At 42.9% G+C, this 21,827-nt stretch overlaps 1 protein-coding gene across 1 annotated transcript in view; it reads left to right on the forward strand.

Moving 5' to 3' along the window:
• The window catches only part of LOC126100601 (sorting and assembly machinery component 50 homolog B), a 108,669-nt gene that overhangs the window by 38,377 nt on the left and 48,465 nt on the right, over positions 1-21,827 (forward strand). The window contains exon 5 of the mRNA XM_049911229.1: positions 13,768-13,979. Within this exon, the coding sequence (XP_049767186.1) occupies positions 13,768-13,979 (212 nt within the window). The remainder of the gene's footprint in view (positions 1-13,767; positions 13,980-21,827) is intronic.

Raw genomic sequence — 21,827 nt, forward strand, 5'->3', positions numbered from 1 at the left:
TCTTCCTAAAGCCTATGACATGGCTGAGCACCTACACATTTTACTTACACTCCATGAGTGGGGTCTTTGGGGCTCCCTCCCAGGGTTTATTCACCAGTTCCAGTCCCACTGGCCATTTAGAGTTCAAGTTGGAATCATTATCAGTTCTCCAAAGATGCAGGAGAATGGCATTCCACATGGTTCTATATTGATTGTCCTTCTTTACCTCATTGCTATTAATGGCCTCGTGGCTCTATCAGACCATATATGTATGATTGCTGTATCTGGACTAGTTCTTACTCAGTGGCTTCTGCAGAACCATCTGGCGTGCTTCCACATGCACACTCACATGGTTTTCAGTTGTCTCTCCCTGAATCACTGGTGGTGCATTTCTGTCATTGTACTATGGTCCATTCCAATCTGGACCTCTACCTTGATGCCCAGTCCTGACCTGGTCTCCGAGTTCCGTTTCATAGCTGTTATTTCTGACCCCCTCCTCCCCTCCTTGGGGCTCACAGTTCTTTCGTGAGTTCATTCATGGCACACATGGGGCCCCAAGCTATATTGCAGCCATTTCTTCCTTCCCTGGCTACATTTCCTTCACCCTGCCCTCCCTCCCTATCCTCACTCCTTCCCCGTTGCCCTCTCTTTCCCCTCTCTCAATGTTCTGATTTGTATTGACCAGGTTATCCAACTGATTCCAGCATTGTTTGGAATTTTGTTCCTTCTGCCAGTTCTTTCATCCTTTTTGGTGTTTAGGTCCCCACTTGAGATTTAACCTCCACTTCCAAATTTTCTGTTTTTAGTGTGAGCCATTTGGGGAAGAACTCCCTTCCTAGCACATACGGTGTGGATTCCTCTCCCACCTTCCTTCCCCTCTCCTTTTCCCACTGTAGCCCCCTTCCAACCTGGCCGGCCGCGATGGTCTAGCGGTTCTAGGCGCCCAGTCCGGAACCGCGCGACTGCTGCGGTCGCAGGTTCGAATCCTGCCTCGGGCATGGATGTGTGTGATGTCCTTAGGTTAGTTAGGTTTAAGTAGTTCTAAGTTCTAGGGGACTGATGATGTTAAGATGTTAAGTCCCATAGTGCTCAGAGCCATTTGAACCATTTGAGCCTTCCAACCTGATAGGTCATCAGCACATGTAGCCAGTCCATGTGGTGGGGCTGTTATCTACCCATCTGGCTGAGCCCCCTGACAACAAAGGAATAACACTATTGATACCTGAGCTGTTTCCTCCCCATGTATGCCAAGGAGTGGCTGCTTGTATTCTTTGAGCATTGGAACTCCCAGCAATGGCTGCCATCCCAGGTGGCCCATGCTGTGGCGCCAATGGGTAGAACCCCTGATCAGAGTGGGTGGTATTAAGGGCGGATGCTTAGCACATGAAGCATATCAAGCTGCAAAAATCTGGCCATTCTCAAACAGCTGTCACTCCAAATGGTGAAGGATCATTGAATGCTGCTTCGTATGACTCAGCAGCCTACCCTTCCCTGAGTACACTGTGGGAGGCGGGCCAGGCTTGCTGTCTTGGGATGAAACACTTTCCCCAATACCTCGTCTGTACTAGAACGAATGGCGACACATTCACAACCACAAAGTCATTGTTTCTTATGGAGAATATTGAGGACAAGTTTGGTGAAGTGAAGTCTCTTAGATGCGGTCGGGCTCCCTGTTGATCAAAGCCTCTTCTGCCTCCCAATCTGCAACTGTTTGTGCTTGTGATCATCTTGGCAATATCCCAGTGTGTATTACTTCTGACCCATCTCTGAATATGGTCCAGGGAGTGATTTTTTTGTAGAGACCTCATCCTGCAGACTGATGAGGAATTCTGGGCCAATCTGGAGCAATGCGGCATTCATTTTGTTCGACGTGTGCAGAAGGGTCGCGAAGATAACCGCACTGATATTGGCACCTTCATTCTGGCTTTCGAGGGGGATACCCTCCCAAGAGAAGGTCAAGATTATGCACTACAGATGTGACGTGAAGCCATATGTCCCACCATCCATGAGGTGCTTTCGGTGCTTGTGTTTTGGGCATATGTCTTCGTGCTATATGGTGGACCCTCTGTGTGGTGACTGTGGACATCCACTCCATGAGGGAAGCCCCTGTGTTCCGCCACCTGTGAGTGGCAGTTGTCACGACCGCCACTCCCCTCCCTCACCGGATTGCCAAGCTTACAAAACAGAAAAGAAGATTCAAGAGTACAAGTTCTTAGATCGCCTGACTCATGCGGAGACTCACCAAAAGTTTGAGACACTCCATCCATTGTCATTATCTCCCACTTTTGCATCTTTTACATCCTTTTCCTCTCCTACCTCGACCTTACCCCAGCCCCATTCCCCTCTCCCCTCCCCCTCGCCTACAGTCCCCACGACCTCCCATCCGGGAGCTGCTTCCCCTCCCCGCCCAAAGAAGTGCCCCCCCTTCTTCGACACATTCTGGTGATTGGGCTGGGACCCTCTCCACGGTCTCTCTCAGGCCGGAAGACTCTGACCACCACTCGGCCACGAGACACACCATCTGTGCGCCCCAGTGTCGCCTGCTCTTATTTCGGTTGCAGCCACTGTACTCCCTGTGTGTACTGCCCTCCTCCAGCTCTGAAAGAGGAGGAGGAGGAGGAGGAGGAGGAGGAGGAGGAGGAGGAGAAACATAAGTCGAAAGACAAGACCCTCCAGTGCCCCTGGAGGCGCCATCTCCCCCTCGCAACCTGAGTCTCCCATCTTATTTATAGATTTCACCCCATCTTTGTCGGTGATGACCGCTGACCGAGTGAGATGACCTCTCAGCTTCTTTATGTCTAACCTGGACTCTTGCCACACAATCATCCAGTGGAATTGCAACAGATACTATCGTCACCTCCCAGAAATACAACATCTTGTCTCCTCCTATTCTGCATTCCATCTTGTTTTTCAAGAAATGCATTTCCATGATGACCACGGCGGCCAGGTGACTAGCGCGAGTTTTGGTGTTCTCGTAAAGATAAGTCATTTTAGATTATAAAAAGATATAGTTTACTACTGATTAAAAACATGGTAAATAGGTGTATTAGTGTGTCTTTTAAGTGTACCATTAAAGTTTTCATTTTTCTTTACGTAATATAGCAGAAAATACGAAAAGATCGTACAGTCATATTTTCTGTTTACGTTTTGCCACAGCAAATCTATAAAATTTCGTTTAGTTGTTCTTTGCTCTCTCAAGCAATTTAACTGTAGCACACCTCTTCATTATTTAACTAGCATTTATGGAAAGTAGTGTAAAGTTGTTGTTTCAGAAACTTTGCATGTTTTTGTTTACACACAGTTACGTATAGGCCAAATTTGTGGAACCATATTTTCGTGTTTATCTGTAATTTAACTGACTTATTCTTAATAAACTATTACGTTTATCATGAGTGTAAAGTGCTTGACTTGCCGTAGAATTGTTAGGTCGGGGCTTTGGTGTGATGGGTGCTGTAGTTTTTCCATGTGGATAACTGTAGTGGTGTGGGAATAGGGGAAGTAAATGAGACTCATCAGTGGTTTTGTAGGATTTGTAGTAGAGTTGGGAAGATACTAGAACAGGAGGGGAAAATTGACACCCTTCAGGCTGAGTTAGAAAAGGCCAGGGGAGATCTTGACAGGTTAAGGAGGGAGAAGGGTAAAGAGAGGTGGGAAGTGGCAACAGGAGGAACAGGCCTAGAACTTTGTCTGACAGCTTCGTGGTGAATGTGGAAAATAGATTTGATCTGTTGCTTCAGTTAGGAGCTGGTGACCCTCAAGCAGTTCCAGGTGTAGACAGGGCACAACAAACTTTCAGCAGCAAATTGAAAAGTAAGAATGTAGGGAAATCAGTAAAGAGAAAGAAAGTATTGTTGTTAGGTCGTTCCCATGGAAGAGGTGTTGGCCTACTTTTGCAGGATGAACTAGGATCAGAATACCAAAATAGCAGGAAAGTTAAAGGGAGGAGGCACTGTCATGAGTGATAAAATACCAGTGGTTATAAGGTTCAGAAAAGACCCTTTTTTAGGGTAGCGGGGACAGAAAGAAACCAAATTTTAAGAGGTTAGGACTGAGACAAACCATCAGTTTGAGAAAGAAACCATAAAACATAATCCTAGCTTATTACATCAGCATAAACAGCTATTGGTTAAGAATTTTCAACGGTCAGCAGATATTTTAACTCTACCCAATTTTAACTCAGGCAATTTGAAATGTCAGCTATCTTTATTGCATCAAAATATTGGAGGACTGAGAAATAAAATTAATGAAGTAATTAATTGTCTGCATAGATGAATTAGAGTCTTCAGACCCAGCTGACATAATCTGCCTCTCTGAACATCATGTGACCACTGGTATAAAACTTTTTAAGTGCTACATGGTTTAGGTTAGCATCTCACTTTTGTAGATCAGAAATGGAGAAAGGAAGAGTTGTCACATTCATCAGGAACTGAATAGTATGTGGAAGCATGTGCAACAGAAGTAGAATTTCACAAAAAAAATCCTTCATAGTGTTAAGTGTATATAGAGCACCTGCAGGTAACTTTAATCTGTTCGTAAACCACCTTGAAGCTGTACTGGCCCATTTAACAACCAAAAACAAAGAAATAGTCGTTGCTGGTGATTTCAATGTAGATTTCCTTAAAGACTCTCCAAATAAGAACTTATTTGAGTTGGTAACACTATCATTCAACTTAATTCCCACTGTAAAGTTCCCCACTAGGGTAGCCAATTGCTCACAAACAACCATTGATAATATCTTTATAGAAAAGTCCAATGAACAAAATTATATTACAAAACCAATAGTCAATGGCCTCTCAGACCATGACATGCAGTTCCTTCTGTTAAATGTTAATACTGAACAGGATATAAAATCTGTTAAATCTGAGCTCAAGAGGGTAAACAATAAGCCAAAAATGGATTATTTTAGGACACTCCGCAGAGACATTCACTGTACTGATGTTTACAGTGCTCATGGCATGAATGAAAAATATATCATTTTTGCTAGTAAAGTGCTTACCTTATTTGAACACTGTTTCCCCCCAAAACTTACCAAGGTTAGAGCAGAGTCTACAAAGAAGCCATGGATTACTCAAGGGATAGGGGTATCTTGTAAAACAAAAAGAAAACTGTATCTGTCAATCCGAAACAGTTCCGATGTTGATGCTATAGCACATTACAAGAAATACTGCAAAATATTAAAGACTGTAATACAGACATCAAAGCAAATATATTACAAGGAAAAGATAGTCATATCAGATAACAAAATAAAGACAGTATGGGATATAGTGAGGGAGGAAACCAGTAGAACCAGACATGAAGAGGGACAAATAACATTAAGAGTAAATGATACATTGGCAACAGGTGTGTATAGTGTTGCAGAACATTGTAACAAACATTTTATAACTGTTACTGAAAAGATGGGGTTGTCAGGTTCTGTAGATGCTGCTATGGAATAGCTCAGACCAAATATTTCAAGTAACTTCCATAATAGGAATTTGACCCTCACTACCCCAGCATAAATAATGTCCATCATAAAATCTTAAAAATCAAAAACATCTAGTGGGTATGATGAAATATCGACAAACTTAATTAAAGAATGTGATTCTGAGTTAAGTAACATATTAAACTATCTGTGTAACCAGTTGTTCATCAGTGGAATATTTCCTGAACGGTTGAAATATGCTGAAGTTAAGCCACTGTTTAAGAAGGGAGATAAAGAAATAGCAACAAATTTCCATCCAATTTCACTTTTGCCAGCATTCCCAAAAATTTTAGAAAAAGTAATGTACAATCGGCTTTATAACCATCTTATCTCAAATAAACTACTTTCAAAGTCACAGTTCGGATTTCTAAAGGGTTCTGATATTGAGAAGGCTATCTCCACTTACAGTGAAAATGTGCTTAATTCATTAGACAAAAAATTGCAGACTACTGGTATATTTTGTGATCTGCCAAAGACATTTGACTGTGTAAATCACAATATCCTCTTAAGTAAATTAGAATATTATAGTGTAACAGGAAATGCTGCAAAATGGTTCAAATCTTATATCTCTGGCAGGAAACAAAGGGTGTTATTAGGAAAGAGACATGTATCAAGCATCATCCAGCTCCGGTCGCAGGTTCGAATCCTGCCTCAGGCATGGATGTCTGTGATGTCCTTAGATTAGCTGGGTTTAATTAGTTCTCAGTTCTAGGCGACTGATGACCTCAGAAGTTAAGTCGCATAGTGCTCAGAGCCATTTGAGACAAGCATCATCCAACTGGGAACTAAATACATGTGGGGTACCACAAGGTTCCATTTTAGGGCCCTTACTTTTTCTTGTGTATATCAGTGACCTTTCATCAGTAACATTACCAGATGCCAAGTTCGTTTTGTTTGTCGATGATACAAACATTGCAATAAATAGCAAATCAATTGTACTCTTAGAAAGATCAGTTAATAAAATATTTGTGGACATTAATCACTGTTTCCTTGCCAATTCTTTGTCACTAAACTTTGAAAAAACGCACTACATGCAGTTCAGGACTTGTAAGGGGTGTCCCACGAGTATATGCCTAACATGTATTGACTAGCAGATAGAAGTAGACAGTGTTAAATTCTTGGGATTACAGCTTGACAATAAATTCAACTGGGAGGAGCATACCACATAACTGCTGAAGCATCTTAACAAATCTCTATTTGCAATGCGAATTGTGTCAGACATAGGGGATGTAAAAATGAAAAAGCTGGCATACTATGCTTACCTTCATTCCATAATGTCATATGGGATTATTTTTTGGGGTAATTCATCAAGCCAAGCTAAAGTTTTCCGGGCACAAAAACGTGCAGTAAGAGTTATATGTGGTGTGAACTCAAGATCATCCTGCAGAAGCCTGTTTAGGTTACTATGGATACTAACTACTGCTTCCCAGTATATTTATTCCTTAATGAAATTTGTCATTAAAAATATCACTTTTTCAAACCAACAGCTCAATTCATGGAATCAGTACTAGAAATAAGAATAATCTTCACAAGGATTTAAAGTCACTTAGTCATGTACAAAAAGGTGTGCATTATTCAGGAACACACATTTTCAATAACTTGCCAGCAACCATAAAAAGCTTAACAACCAATGAAATTCAGTTTAAGAGAAGCCTAAAGGATTTATTGGTGGCCAACTCCTCCTACTTCATTGATGATTTTCTCAGTAGAACCAACTGATTTTTATATAACTTCTGCACCATTTCAGGGCAGTAATGTGTTCATTGTAAATAAGTATCATAGTAGTTGTATTACATGTTTATTACCTTATAAATAAATAAAAAACTTATTTATTTTAAATTCAGTCTATTAGTATTTGTAAAATGATTCTTTCATATGGTGTTCATTAAAAAAAAGGACGATCATTTCACTTGGGACCTATGGAATGGTACATTATCTTATTTGTTTGAGTTGCAAATATTTGTCATGTATTATTGTTTTTCTGACATGTTCTACATCCTGGAGGACCTCCTCACTACTGATCAATTGGAATGAAAGTAAATCTAATCTAATCTCCAACATTTCGTGATTATCGGGCATTCTGTCAGAACTATGTCCGCCCTGGTGTAGCGTCTGACGGGGTCTGCACTTTGGTTTGCTCCAATGTCATTAGTGAGTAGATCCCCTTACATACCAATCTGGAAGCGATAGGGGCTAGAGTGCAAATGACTCTGGCAGTCACTATTTGCAATGTCTACCTCCCTCTAGGTAGGTCACTTCCTTATGTCGAACTGTCTACCTTAATCCAGCAACTACCGCCACCATTTCTCCTCCTTCGGGACTTCAGTGCCCACCACCCACTGTGAGGGAGTGCCACTTCAACTGGTAGGGATCTCCTTATTGACCAGTTTATTACAGATCTCGGTTTGTCTCCCCTCAGTGATGGTTCCTGTACCCACTTCAATGCCATCTGCTATCGATCGCACAGTCTTCTCCCCTGCTCTTGTGGCTTCCCTACATTGGTCATCCCATTATGACCTTTGTGACAGTGACCACTTTCCGGTGATTCTGTCATTCCCCTGCTGTTTCCAGGCAGACAGGCTCCCATGTTGGGCATTCTGCAGGGCCAATTTTCCTTTATATATTGTCTGCTGTGCACTTAAGCAGCTCCCTCTTGAATTCCATTGATGCAATCATGCAAGGTGTCTCTGGCACTATTCTTTATGCTGCTGGCACTGCTGTACCCCTATCCACAGGTCTCCCTCATCATCAGCTGGTACTGTGGTGGACAGAGGATGTTGCAGTCGCTGTCCAGGAATGCTGATGGGTGCTGCAGTGATTTAAACACCATCCTTCACTGACAAACCACCTCGCTTTTAAGCGTCTCCATACTGAAGCACGTTACCTTATTAAGCAGAGTACAAAGGAGTGCAGGGGGCACTGTTTCCTCCCTGGGGACGTATGCCTCTTCATTACAGGTTTGATCCAAGCTCTGTAGCCTTCTGGGCCGCCAGCGACAGTCAAATTGTCCAAAGTCTTAACCTCCCAAGTGCTCTGTGCACTGATCCATTGGTCCTCACAGAAAACAGCATGACACACTTTGCGATGGCAACAGCTTCTTCTTGCTGTCCTGCTACCTTTCTCTAGCAGAAACACAGAGTTGAGCAGACCCCCCTCTGTTTCGTAGCGCACCACTCTGAGCCGTATAATGACCCTTCACTGAATGGGAATTCTTGCAGGCTCTTACTTCTTCACAAGACATGGCCCCAGAACTGAATTCCATCCACAACCAGATGATCCAACACTTGGATGTTCCCCAGAGGCAACATCCCCTCAAGATCTTCAACTGTGTTTGGCCGACGGGTGCTTCTCCGTCACAATCGTGAGACAGTATAGTTACCCCTGCCCTTAAGTCTGGGAAGAACCCAATGTCTCTCAACAGCTACTGCCCAGTTCACCTGATGAATGTGCTTTGTAAACTGCTCGAGAGGATGGCTAACTTCAGATTATGTTGGGTACTTAAATCTTCGGGCCTTTTGTCCCCTTATCAGTGTGGTTTCCAGGCAGGACAATCCCCAACTGACCCTGTATTCAGATTGTAAACAGTCATTCGACAGGCTTTTACTAACCGCCGGCATCTTGTTGTGGTCTTCTTCGACTAACATAAGGCATACAACATGGCTTGGCACCATCACATTTTAGTCGCCCTTCATGACTGGGGCTTCCATGGTCCCTTTCAGATTTTTACCCGCGAGTTTTTATCTCACCGGCTCTTCTGGGTTTGAGTTGGCGCTTCACTCAGCACCCCTCAGATTCAAGAGAATGGTATCCGACAGGGTGCTGTTCTAAGTGTCACTCTCTTCCTTATAGGCATCAATGGGCTTGTAACATCTGTTGGGCCTCTGGTTACCTCAGTGTTGTACGTCAACAGATTTTTGCATCTGATGCAGCTCCTACTCTGCAGCATGTGCTGAGTGCTGTCTCCAAGGCACCGTCTGCTGGGCCTCTACATGGGCCACCTCCCACGTCTTCTAGATTTCTCCCTCCAAAATGTGGGTTAAGCATTTTTGCTGTCAACCCACAGTACATCCCGATCCCGAACTTGATTAAGGCGACCAGCTCCTCGATGTTGTAGCACAGTCCCATTTCTTGGGCCCTATTTTTGATAAAAAGCTGACATGGCTGCCCCATATTTGCCATCTAAAGACTACATGCATGCATAAGCGTAATGCTCTCAGTCTCCTGGCCCACACATCTTGGGGTGCAGATCATACCACTCTTCTCCACCTTTACCGTGCTCTGGTCTTGTCCAGACTAGATTATGGCCGTCAGATTTATGGCTCAGCAGCTCCTTCCACTTTGCAACTGCTTGACTCTGTTCACCATTGTGGGGTGCATCAGGCTATTGGTGCCTTTCACACTAGTCCCATTGACAGTCGCCTCACAGAAGTGAGGATTTCCCCCTTTACAAATATGACGGAGCCAACTCTTGGTTTCTTATGCAATCGCCATTCGTCAGTTCCCTGACCATCCCGTGTGCCCTGTCCTGTTTAACAAAGAGAGATGTCTCCCTCCCAACACCCGGCCACAGGTGAGATTGCTGGTTGGCATGCGTCTCACTTCCCTCTGTCAGGATCTCCATCCCCACTCACAGGAATGCACTCCATGTCTTCTCCCATACCTCCCCTTGGAAGGTGCTTAGACCACAAATTAGGACTGATCCATTCCAGGGTCATTAGATTTGTCACCCCTATGGTTTTCCAGTGTCTTGTGCATGCCATCCTTGCAGAGTTCCAGGGTGACACCTTCTACTACGCTGATGGTTCTAAGACAATCGATAAGGTGGGATACGCTTTCATGTCTCCTACTGGCTTAGAACACCATTTATTGCTGGGATCATGTAGTGTGTTCACAGCAGAGTTTCTAGCCATTCACAGAGCCCTCCAGTTTGTTTCTCAGGCCTCCCACCACAGTGTTTTAATTTGTTCAGACTCATTCAGCAGCTTGTAGGCCATCGACTGATGCTATTCTCGCCACCCTTTGGTCTCTGCTATCCATGAGCTTCTCTCTGCCCTTGGCTGTGCCACCTACTCAGTTGTCTTTCTCTGGGGCCCAAGTCGTGGGCATCCCAGGAAATGAACTGGCTGACCGTTTGGCTAGAGAAGCTGATACTACAGTTTGGCGCTCTTCCTTCCTCTCCTCTTGGAAGGAGTCCACTGTTTTATGTCTTCTACCCATTGGTCATACTAGCCTCATTGTTTCCTTCTACGTAATGAACCACTCCCACGATGTGATCATGGAGCCAGACTGGCAGAAACCCATATATTAGTGGAATGTCCCTTTCTTTTGACCCTAGATGGTAAGTATAGTCTTTTCGATTCCTTGAGGAGCAGGGGCAGGGTAATTGCAGTTGGGATCTCACTTCATGTCTTCTTGGTCTGGGACCCCATGACCACTGCCCCATGGAAAGACTGCCCCTTTTTGTTCCAGTTTTTAGATTTGGACTCACCTTTTATGCTTTTTACTATGTGTGTTTTAACTTAATTATTTTATAATTTGACTCCCCTGACTGGATCCTTCCACTTTTAGCGGCTGCTCTTTCTCCTGTGACTAACCTTGGAATTGTGGGACTGATGACCTCACCATTTGGTCCCATAAACCCTATCAATCAATCAGTCAATCATTTATATTCTTTTTGACAACAAGCTTAGTTGGTTGCTTCATATCAGTGCCTTTATCGGGCCTTAGTCCTGTCCTGTCTGGACTGTGGTTGCCATGTTTGTGGCTCAGCTGTTTGCATCACACTGCTCCTCTTGAACTCTGTACACCATTGGCTTATCTGTTTGGCTGCCAGTGACTTTCACACCAGCCTTGTCAATAGTCTTCTGTTTGACACAGGGACCCCTCCCTGGCGGTTCCATCTTTTGGTTTCCTATGCTGTTGCTGTCCGCTTTTTCCCTGCTCACCATTCCTATTCTATTCTTTTCACAGCTTCAGGACATCTCTTGCCTCCTGCCTGCCCTCAGGCGGGTTTATTGGTTGGGCTCCATCTCGCTTCTCTCCACTGCGATTTCCATGTTCCCTCTGTTCTGTTCCCCACATTCTCACCCGAACACCCCATCCTCTTGGTTGGTTCCTCAGTTCCAGATTTGAATGGCTTTCTCATGTAGTCTGAAAGCCTCCATCACTCCAATGGTGTTCTGTGATTGTTTTTGCCCATTTTTATGGGAATTGTGGAATACTATTGCTTTTTTACACTGATTACTCTAAACCTGTCGATCATGTGGAATATGCCTTCACATCTTCTGTTGATACAGACCACCACCTTGTGGTGTTCATTGATGGCCATTTACCAGGCTCTGTACTTTATTAAATGGTGCTCCCTCCCCTGAATTTTCTCATGTTTGGACTCGATGAGTGTCCTTTAGGCTTTTGCCTGCCACCATTCGGTCTCTGCCATGCACAGCCTTCTCACCAATCTTGACCGTGCTGCTTATTTGGTTGATTTTCTTTGTGTTCCTAGCCAAGTGGATATCACAGGCTTGCTGATGGAGCAGCCAAGTAACCCCCCCCCCCCCCCCCCCCCCCAACTCAACCTCTGTGATCCCTCGAGGGGCAGATTTGCCGGCTTCATGTCAAATCCCTTTTTGCTCAGTTATGGGCTGACTCTTGAGGAGTCAGCAACCTGTCTGACGAACTTTGTGTATTCTTCCCTCTGTCTCTCCTGGTGGGACTCCACCTCCACCATCCTCTGCCTTCTTTGTATCAACCCTATTGGGTCGACACATGGTGTTTTACTCTTCAATGAGTGTCGTCCCCCCCCCCCCCCCCCCCCCCTTTTTGGTGTTACGGGGTCCCCTGTCACAGTGACCCATATTTTGCTGGAATGCCCCCCCCCCCCTCCCCAATCTTTTCGCCTTTCACGCTAAATATGCCCTCCCACCCTCCTTAGTGGGTGTTAACGGGTGACCCTCATACGGTTATGTCTGCCTTCAGTCTTCATCCTAAAAGTGGTTTGTCCTTCCAGAATGAAGCATATGAATTTCCTTCTGAACTTGAGTGTCCTTCGGTTAGCATCGACATTGGTTGGTTGGCCTTTGGCATTGGCTCCACACCGGCCAGTCCTTCCCCCAACTTTTACTTATGTTTTGTCTGGTCTTTTGTGCCATTTTGTTTCCCCTTTTCTTATCTTCTTTTCCTGTTGTCCTCTTTTCTTTCTCAACTCCACACATGAATGGAATAGGAAGGAATCCTAATAACTGATATAATGGGACACACCTGTGCCATGCACTTCACTGTGGTTTGTGGAGTACACATGTAGATGTAGAATAGTTTTTTAAAAATCATTTGAGGAAGACTCCAGAGCAGTGAGTGGGTGCAAGAGATTCTGTTTTTCCTGTGTGAACATGCATTCAACTCTCTGTCGTCAGATGGCAATAGGACACCTGATAAGGTCAATGCAGGTAGCATTTGGAGAACACTACAAGGGACATAGCCCAGGGCTATTGTGCAAAAATGTGCAAGGCTCCCAACAGGGAAGCAGCCTAGCAGAAATCATCCTGCTTGGAAACAATTTGATGAGCCGAAAAGTAAATTTACAGTTAATCTTAATCTGTGTGAGACAGTCTTAAATGGGAAATTTAGGAATATAGTACAATCCCCTTCGTATTGCTCCCACAGGGATCATGGAAGACAATAGTAGACTCATCTTAGTGTGCATGGAATCTGTGCCAGGAACCATTCTTTCTGTGCACCATATATGAATGGAAGGGGGAGGGAGGGAGGGGCAGTGGAGGATCTAAACATCATTCAACTGGAGGACGTTGGGAAGGATTCATCAGAAATCTGTGGCAAATGGCTGTGATGATAGAGTATAATGTGTTGCTTTCAAGGCCTTGTCATCTTATATCATTGTCTGACATCATCACAACCACCACCAGTTTTCTGCTATATGTATATGTCCTTTGCACCTTCAAAAGGTGCTCCTTCACTTCCTTCTGAATGTTGCTGTATGTGCTATTGTCAAAGATATGAAGTGTCTTCCCTCCTTGCCTCCAGTTCCTTTGCACATACCCTTCTGGAACTGTTTCTGGAAATCCTTCCTTCCTTTCTTTGTGTGTGTCATTTCCAGACACATTTAGTCTGTGCCCTATCCAGAGACATGTTCCTATTTATTGTAGCTTTTGTGAAAATGTAACCACATGGTGACATATTGTGTGTTTCTTCATTGGTCATCTTAATTTCTTTTCAGAGTATATTTGTTGTTGAACACAACAGAAAACACATCACTTCTTATATCACACCAAGTATACAATATTTGTATCACACTTGTATGTTTGTTGAAATAGGTAACATTCCATGTTCGTGAACTGAAACGTCTGATGGGAGGAGTGAACACAATGGTGGGAAACAACGAGGGATCTCTGGTTGTCGGACTACGGGCACCTAATCTGCTTGGTCGTGGGGAGAAAGTCAACTTCGAGTACAGATACGGTTCCAAGAGAACGACTGGCATCGATATTGCATTTAGCAAGCCTCTTCGTGGAAAATGGAGTCCAGTGTAAGTTGTGTGCTTGTTTGTTTGGTGTAATATACCAATCATAAAAGTTTTGTACTACCTGAAAATCGGTAAGAGTATGTGGACTTACATTGAAGAGGAATAGGGATCAAAACAATAAACGTATAAAAAAATAACATAAATAGAGTAGATGTCGAGTCGCAGACAGGCACAATAAAAAGACTGCTATACATTTAAGCTTTTGGACAAAAGACCTTTTTCTGAAGGAGAAAACTCTCGTCATGCCCTGAAATGAAGAATATCATACCCACTATTCTTCCCACCTGTGCCCAGTGATTTTCCACCACTGACCCAACCTACACAGTATCCCTGTCCGCCTCTACTCCAGCTCTGCTCCTAACATCTTACCTCGTGGCTAATATCCCTGCAATAGACCTTCCCATCAAAGGTAGGGCTACCTGTGAAATCAGTCATGTGATCTACAAATTAAGTTGCAACTATTGTGCGGTTTTCTACATGGGTGTAACTAACAACAATCTGCCTGTCTACATGAATAACCACTGACAAACTGCGGCTGAGAGACAGCTGGAGCACCGAGTTGATGAATGTGCTGCCCAACATGATGTGCTTCATTTTGAACTGCACAGGTAGCAACTCTCCATGCAGTATATCCTATATTCCTGTAATCCCTCTGGCCTCAAGATTCACTAGTCCTTGTCCTTCACCTACCTATGCACTTCCCTGGTTCCACTCCAGCACTGCACAGCTTATTATTCAACCGGTGTACCCAGTAATCTTTTTCCCCTCCTCTACTTCTCTTTATCTTTCCCCTCTCTCCAATCTCCTGAGTGCAACTAGCAGCCCTGCCCCCTCGCTACCATCTCCCTGCATGTTCCCACAAGCAGCACATGTCCTGCTATCCCTTTGCCTTCCCATTCCAGCCTCCCTCATATTCTCCACTGCCCACAGAATGATTTTCCCATCAGGCACATCAGTCAGCCTAGCCTCGGCTGCCAGAAAGTGTGTGTGTGTGTGTGTGTGTGTGTGTGTTCTCCCTCTTTTAGAAGTGGTTGAGGTGTAGCTGCTCCAGTCTTGCCTGATTGACAGCAGCCATCTAGAGATCATCCAGTTTGTGAGGAAGAGTGTTCCTGCAGTAGCGCATTGTGAATTCCAACTGATGCATAGCACACACTGTCAGGTTCATGCTGACAGATTGTGCAGGCTATTTGATTTGGTCGATTACTTCTGCCTGGGGTGAGGTGGGCACAGTGTGCTCATGGTTATTGTCTTGAAAGGTGAAACCGTTGCAGAAACATTGACTTTGGGATTGGCCAATAAATAGGAAGATCCTAATTGTGCACAGCCCTCAAATTACCCTCAATAGTGACAAGAAGCATCAGACAGTACACGATACTGATCCAAAACGTGACTGATCGACCTACCTGTTGCACTTGCGTGCTCGGCACTCGGGCATTGTTCCTGGTTTTTGGGACTTCTCTCTGTTAAGGAGCTGACATGGCTCACCCATATTCATTAACTAAAGACCAATTGCAAGCGAAAGCTTATCCCCCCCCCCCACTGCTTTGTTGTCAATCCTCTAGGTGTGCAAATGATGCTCCTTTCTTTATATTTACTATTTACTGGGGTCTAGTCTCACCCCATGTAATTTCCCCATAGCAAATGCATTCTACCATGCACCAATTAATCATTTTCAATCAAACCATCCACATTCATTCACTTTGGAAAAGTTATCTGATCTGATTTTCTTGTAATATATGTGGCGACAGCTCGCCGACGCCAAAGTATTTTCTAGTGCGTTTATTCTTTGAAATAACAGAGATGCATATATGCATTCTCCATGGTTGAGAGAGTGGTAACGAGGACAGCTTCTGGAGTATCTGTTGAGGGGTTGATGTGTTTCTGAGAGATACCTATTGTGCTTCTCTTCTCGCTAAAGCGAGCCAATTAACATTTGTGCCGTTGGCGGTTTGTTTTGAAGATAAAGAGATTGTAAAAGGAAAATAATTAATGCGTGGAATCACCGGAGATCTGGACATGTAATGGAGATGGATTTAATACAGGATTTCCTCCATAAATGAGGTTTGTGACTTTTTTGTTCTGGAGTGAATGAACGAATGAGTTTTTTTCTGAATCATTTGTCGATCACGTTGGCCCTGTAATTAGTGGGGAAGTTTCAGCTGTGTCGAAGAGAGCCTGCAATCACTGAGTCTGTGTTAAATCGTCCAAAAAGGCTTCGTACACATCTGGAATTCGCAATCTTTTGTAAAAGGAACAAATTCTCCAAACGATTGATTCTCCTGACTGACTGCAGTGTTTAACAGTAATAATAAATGTAAAGAACTCTTACAGCAAGCCAGCCGCTGATTACCAAGACGAAGGACTCCACTAAAGATTCTACTTGGCTGATTCTTTTTATCACGTAATGAAATCTTATATTAAAAACTATACATAGATAAAGGAGAGAAAGAGAAAGAGCGAATGAAAATAGAGGTAATACTAATAATCCTCCATTAGTCTAATTTTTCGCCTGTCTTATCACGGATCAGCCAAGAACTGGGAGGGCCTTACTTTACTGTATAGACTTATGTGTGAAGGTGAGGGGATCTTAAAGACAACAGATACACATCTATACAGACGAGACATTACACAGAGATAGCGGCTAGCTGCATTGATCATCTATTCTTAGATTAAAGAGACGGCAACTTATTATCCGAACATTTAAAGTGTTAAACCCAGTTGAACAGTGGTTACCAGGTTTGTGGCTCTGCAGAATGTTTGGCTTTGAAATCATTGAACCCAGTTCGTCATTGTGGAGTAAGATTACCCACTAGCATCTTCTGGACTAGTCCTGTAGGCAGCCTCCTTGCCAAAGTGGGGATCTTACCTCGTCAGTTCTGATGGTACCACCTTTTACTCACTTAAAGTTACCATCTGACAATTTCCCAACCATCTAACTTACCAAACTCTTTTTGCATAGAAGGAGCAGTGACGACATGACATCCACTCTCGTGTGGAATTTCCAGTTCGAATATGTTTCGAGACTGTTTGCTGGGATCTCCATACAACCCCTGTAGAATATGCCCCCTTGTTTCCCATCAGTCCCCTCCCCCACCCAATCTTCCCCTTTGTTTAGCACCGAGACCACAGATTAGGACTGGTATTTAAAGTTTGTCGCCACCTGATGTATTGGCAGGATCACCAGGCTGCTACCATCATTTATACTGCCGCCTATAAAACTGTGGATAGGAAATGATTCTGATAGAACAGGCCTTCCTCGACTGTGTTGTAATTTTTAGTGATTCAGTGAGCAGTCTGTAGGCTGTTGGTCACTGTTACTTGTTGTGGGGCAGTGAGTTAATTAATAAAATATATTATGTTTCTTATAGTTGGTCACTGACTTTTTACAAGAGCCTGAAAATTATTTTTCCAGTCAGCCAGAAAGTGATGGAGAACATATTGGCCATAGTTTCCAGTCTGCAAGTCTAAATTGTTCTTGCACTCATTGAAAGAAAAGTTTCTAATCACTATTTACTGAGCAGGATCAGGAACTACGATTATAAATAAAAGTTCTTGAACTTAATCTGATTCATATATTCAGTAACAGTTCACACACAAAACATAATAATGACTTCTGATCATCAAAGTTAATTGCTCATGACAAAAGTGGAAAATAATCTCACGACTTGCCACGTGGTTTTGTTAATATTATATGTGGCACACGAACAGTTACTTCTGAGAAAGCTAAGTTATCCAGGACAGTGTACAGTCTTCATGAGTTCACTTCCTATTAGTACCTACAACGTGTGTTTAGCAGCTTACTGGCTTTGACATCACCTGAGGCAGTCAGCGTTTGACTGACGCGGACCGATCGATAACTGGGTGCGAAGTGCGTTTTTCAGAAATCTAAACGATCCAGGATGGTGTACAGTTGTCACGAGTTCACTCCCTATGAGTACCGAAATCGTGCATTTAGCAGCAGACAGGCAGTGACGTGTCCGAGGCAGCATGTAAGCCGGCATTTGACTGATGCAGACACAGTGATAGTTCAGTGCGAAGTGTATGTGTCATTGCCTCTCAGGCCATATTTGTATATGGACGCAGTGGAATGCCAAATGAAACATCTGCCTTTATGTGGTTTACGCCCTGGTAGCAGCATCTAAAAGGCCACTTTCTCAGACATAAATTATAAAATAACACTATTGTGTATCAATTTAGAATCTTCGTTATTTTTGTATAAATGAGGGAAGTTGGCTTTAAGCACAGAAAAACTTTTAGCTCGACTGCATTTAAACTTTGCCGGCTAGAATTTTTAGAACGGAACTGACAGTAGAACATGACCGCTGAACTACTTCGTTAAGAGTCCTTGTATTGATTGTTATTTACATCAAAGCATTGAAGCTTGTTATATTTTTATTTTTAATGGATGTAATCAAGTGATGTAATCAGAACTTCCTATCATTAATATAAATGATACTTAATCTATTACAAATAAAGATGTTGTTGTTGTTGTTGTTGTTGTTGTTGTTGTTGTGGTCTTCAGTCCTGAGACTGGTTTGATGCAGCTCTCCATGCTACCCTATCCTGTGCAAGCTTCTTCATCTCCCAGTACTTACTGCAACCTACATCCTTCTCAATCTACTTAGTGTATTCATCTCTTGGTCTCCCTCTACAATTTTTACCCTCCACGCTGCCCTCCAGTGCTAAATTTGTGATTCCTTGATGCCTCAGAACATGTCCTACCGACCAGTCCCTTCGTCTTGTCAAGTTGTGGCACAAACTCCTCTTCTCCCCAATTCTATTCAAAACCTCCTCATTAGTTATGTGATCTACCCATCTAATCTTCAGAATTCTTCTGTAGCACCACATTTCGAAAGCTTCTATTCTCTTCTTGTCCAAACTATTTATCGTCCATGTTTCACTTCCATACATAGCTACACTCCATACAAATACTTCCCGAAATGATTTCCTGACACTTAAATCTATACTCGATATTAACAAATTTCTCTTCTTCAGAACCGCTTTCCTTGCCATTGCCAGTGTACATTTTATATCCTCTCTACTTCGACCATCATCAGTTATTTTGCTCCCCAAATAGCAAAACTCCTTTACTACTTTAAGTGTCTCATTTCCTAATCTAATTCCGTCAGCATCACCTGACTTAATTCGACTACATTCCATTATCCTCGTTTTGCTTTTGTTGATGTTCATCTTATATCCTCCTTTCAAGACACTATCCATTCCATTCAACTGCTCTTCCAAATCCTTTGCTGTCTGACAGAATTACAATGTCATCGGCGAACCTCAAAGTTTTTATTTCTTCTCCATGGATTTTAATACTTACTCCGAATTTTTCTTTTGTTTCCTTTACTGCTTGCTCAATATACAGATTGAATAACATTGGGGATAGGCTACAACTCTGTCTCACTCCCTTCCCAACCACTGCTTCCCTTTCATGAGCATCGACTCTTATGACTGCCATGTGGTTTCTGTACAAATTGTAAATAGCCTTTCGCTCCCTGTATTTTACCCCTGCCACCTTTAGAATTTGAAAGAGAGTATTCCAGTCAACATTGCCAAAAGCTTTCTCTAAGTCTACAAATGCTAGAAACGTAGGTTTGCCTTTCCTTAATCTTTCTTCTAAGATAAATCATAAGGTCAGTATTGCGTCATGTGTTCCAGTATTTCTACGGAATCCAAACTGATCTTCCCCGAGATGAGCTTCTGCCAGTTTTTCCATTCGTTTGTAAAGAATTCGTGTTAGTATTTTGCAGCTGGGACTTATTAAACTGATAGTTCGGTAATTGTCATATGTGTCAACACCTGATTTGTTTGGGATTGGAATTATTATATTCTCCTTGAAGTCTGAGGGTATTTCACCTGTCTCATACATCTTGCTTACCAGATGGTAGAGTTTTGTAAGGACTGGCTCTCCCGAGGCCGTCAGTAGTTCTAATGGAATGTTGTCTACTCCCGGGGCCTTGTTTCGACTCAAGTCTTTCAGTGCTCTGTCACTCTCTTCATGCAGTATCATATCTCCCATTTCATCTTCATCTACATCCTCTTCCATTTCTGTAATATTGTCGTCAAGTACATCGCCCTTGTATAGACCCTCTATATACTCCTTCCACCTTTCTGCTTTCCCTTCTTTGCTTAGAACTGGGTTTCCATCTGAGCTCTTGATGTTCATACAAGTGATTCTCTTTTCTCCAAAGGTCTCTTTAATTTTCCTGTAGGCAGTATCTACCGTATTTACTCGAATCTAAGCCGCACTTTTTCTCCTGTTTTTGTAATCCAAAAAACCGCCTGCGGCTTAGAATCGAGTACAAAGTAGGCGGAAGTTCTGAAAAATGTTTGGTAGGTGCCGCCACAACTAACTTCTACTGTCGAATATATGTAGCACTACACAGGCATGTTTTGCAGGCACAAAGATAAACACTGGCGCCAAAACCTCTGCGTCAGTAAATAAATAAAAAAAAAAAAGGTGGAAGACGAGCTTTTTTCTCTGCCCGGAGTTTTCTCCACTGCATTTTCATGCATTATCCAACGAAGTAAATACAAATTCCTTTTTGTTCATCTTCGAATGTAGCAGCATTTCAATGTACTACGAAAATCCGACTAACAAGACTGGGATGTTTGCCAATATGGTCAACTCTATGTTCTGAATTTTTTCCTACCTGTGAGAAGAGATGGTTGCAAATAGGAACTTTTTGAATTGTGAATCACACGTTTATATTCGTATTATTCCTATGCTGAATAGTGATACAGTCAGAAATGAAGCACGGCAACTGGCTAGATTTTTAAATCTAAGATGACTAATTTCTGTGCAAAATGTAATGTACTAAAGAGGTGTCTGCAAAGATTTTCAAACGGAGAAAAATTTGTGCTAAACTATCGTTCAGAACGTCTTCTGTCATACGCAGTCTATTATTTAGTTCTTGTTGATCATTATCAAAGAATGCAGCAGTGTAAGTAACAACAAATAGCAGTCTCTAGCCATTGTTTCGCTAGTGAGACAATTCCTCTTTTTTTTGCACAAAAGCAAACCATGCCGCGAGCGGCGACAGGCCGTAAACACTCATTACCAGAATGTGACAAACAATGCACGACACAGTACAATAATGCATTTTCAGTTTAGAGTGACGTAAACACCTGTAACAAAAAGAACGGCACTTACCAGATAAAAGAAAAATAAGCAATCAATTCAAACCAGGCGAAGCATGTGAACAAGGAAAGGTACCCGTATAAATACGGACGGAGCGCCTGACGCATAGCAATGGCTACCTGGTAAAGCTTAACTGCTAAGCTTACGACTCGAACCAAACTACTGTAGCTGTATCGCCATTCATTCAACCTAAATTGTTTCATATTACAATGGACCAACTTTGTTTCGATTTGGAGGTGCGGCCTAAAACTTTAGAGTCTCAAATTTCAGGTGCGGCTTAGATTCGGGAATTTTTTTTTCCCTTGATTTCGAGTCTCATTTTTCATATGTGGCTTAGATTCGAGTGCGGCTTAGATTCGAGTAAATACGGTATCTTACCCCTGGTGAGATAAACCTCTACATCCTTACATTTGTCCTCTAGCCATCCCTGCTTAGCCATTTTGCAATTCCTGTCGATCACATTTTTGAGATGTTTGTATTCCTTTTTGCCTGCTTCATTTACTGCATTTTTATATTTTCTTCTTTCAGCAATTAAATTCAATATTTCTTCTGTTACCCAAGGATTTCTACTAGCCCTCGCCTTTTTACCTACTTGATCTTCTGCTGCCTTCACTACTTCATCCCTCAGAGTTACCCATGCTTCTTCTACTGTACTTCTTTCCCACATTCCTGTCAATTGTTCTCTTATGCTCTCCCTGAAACTCTGT

The sequence above is a fragment of the Schistocerca cancellata genome, chromosome 9, assembly GCF_023864275.1.
Source record: "Schistocerca cancellata isolate TAMUIC-IGC-003103 chromosome 9, iqSchCanc2.1, whole genome shotgun sequence".
In the NCBI taxonomy this organism is placed as follows: Eukaryota; Metazoa; Arthropoda; class Insecta; order Orthoptera; family Acrididae; genus Schistocerca; species Schistocerca cancellata.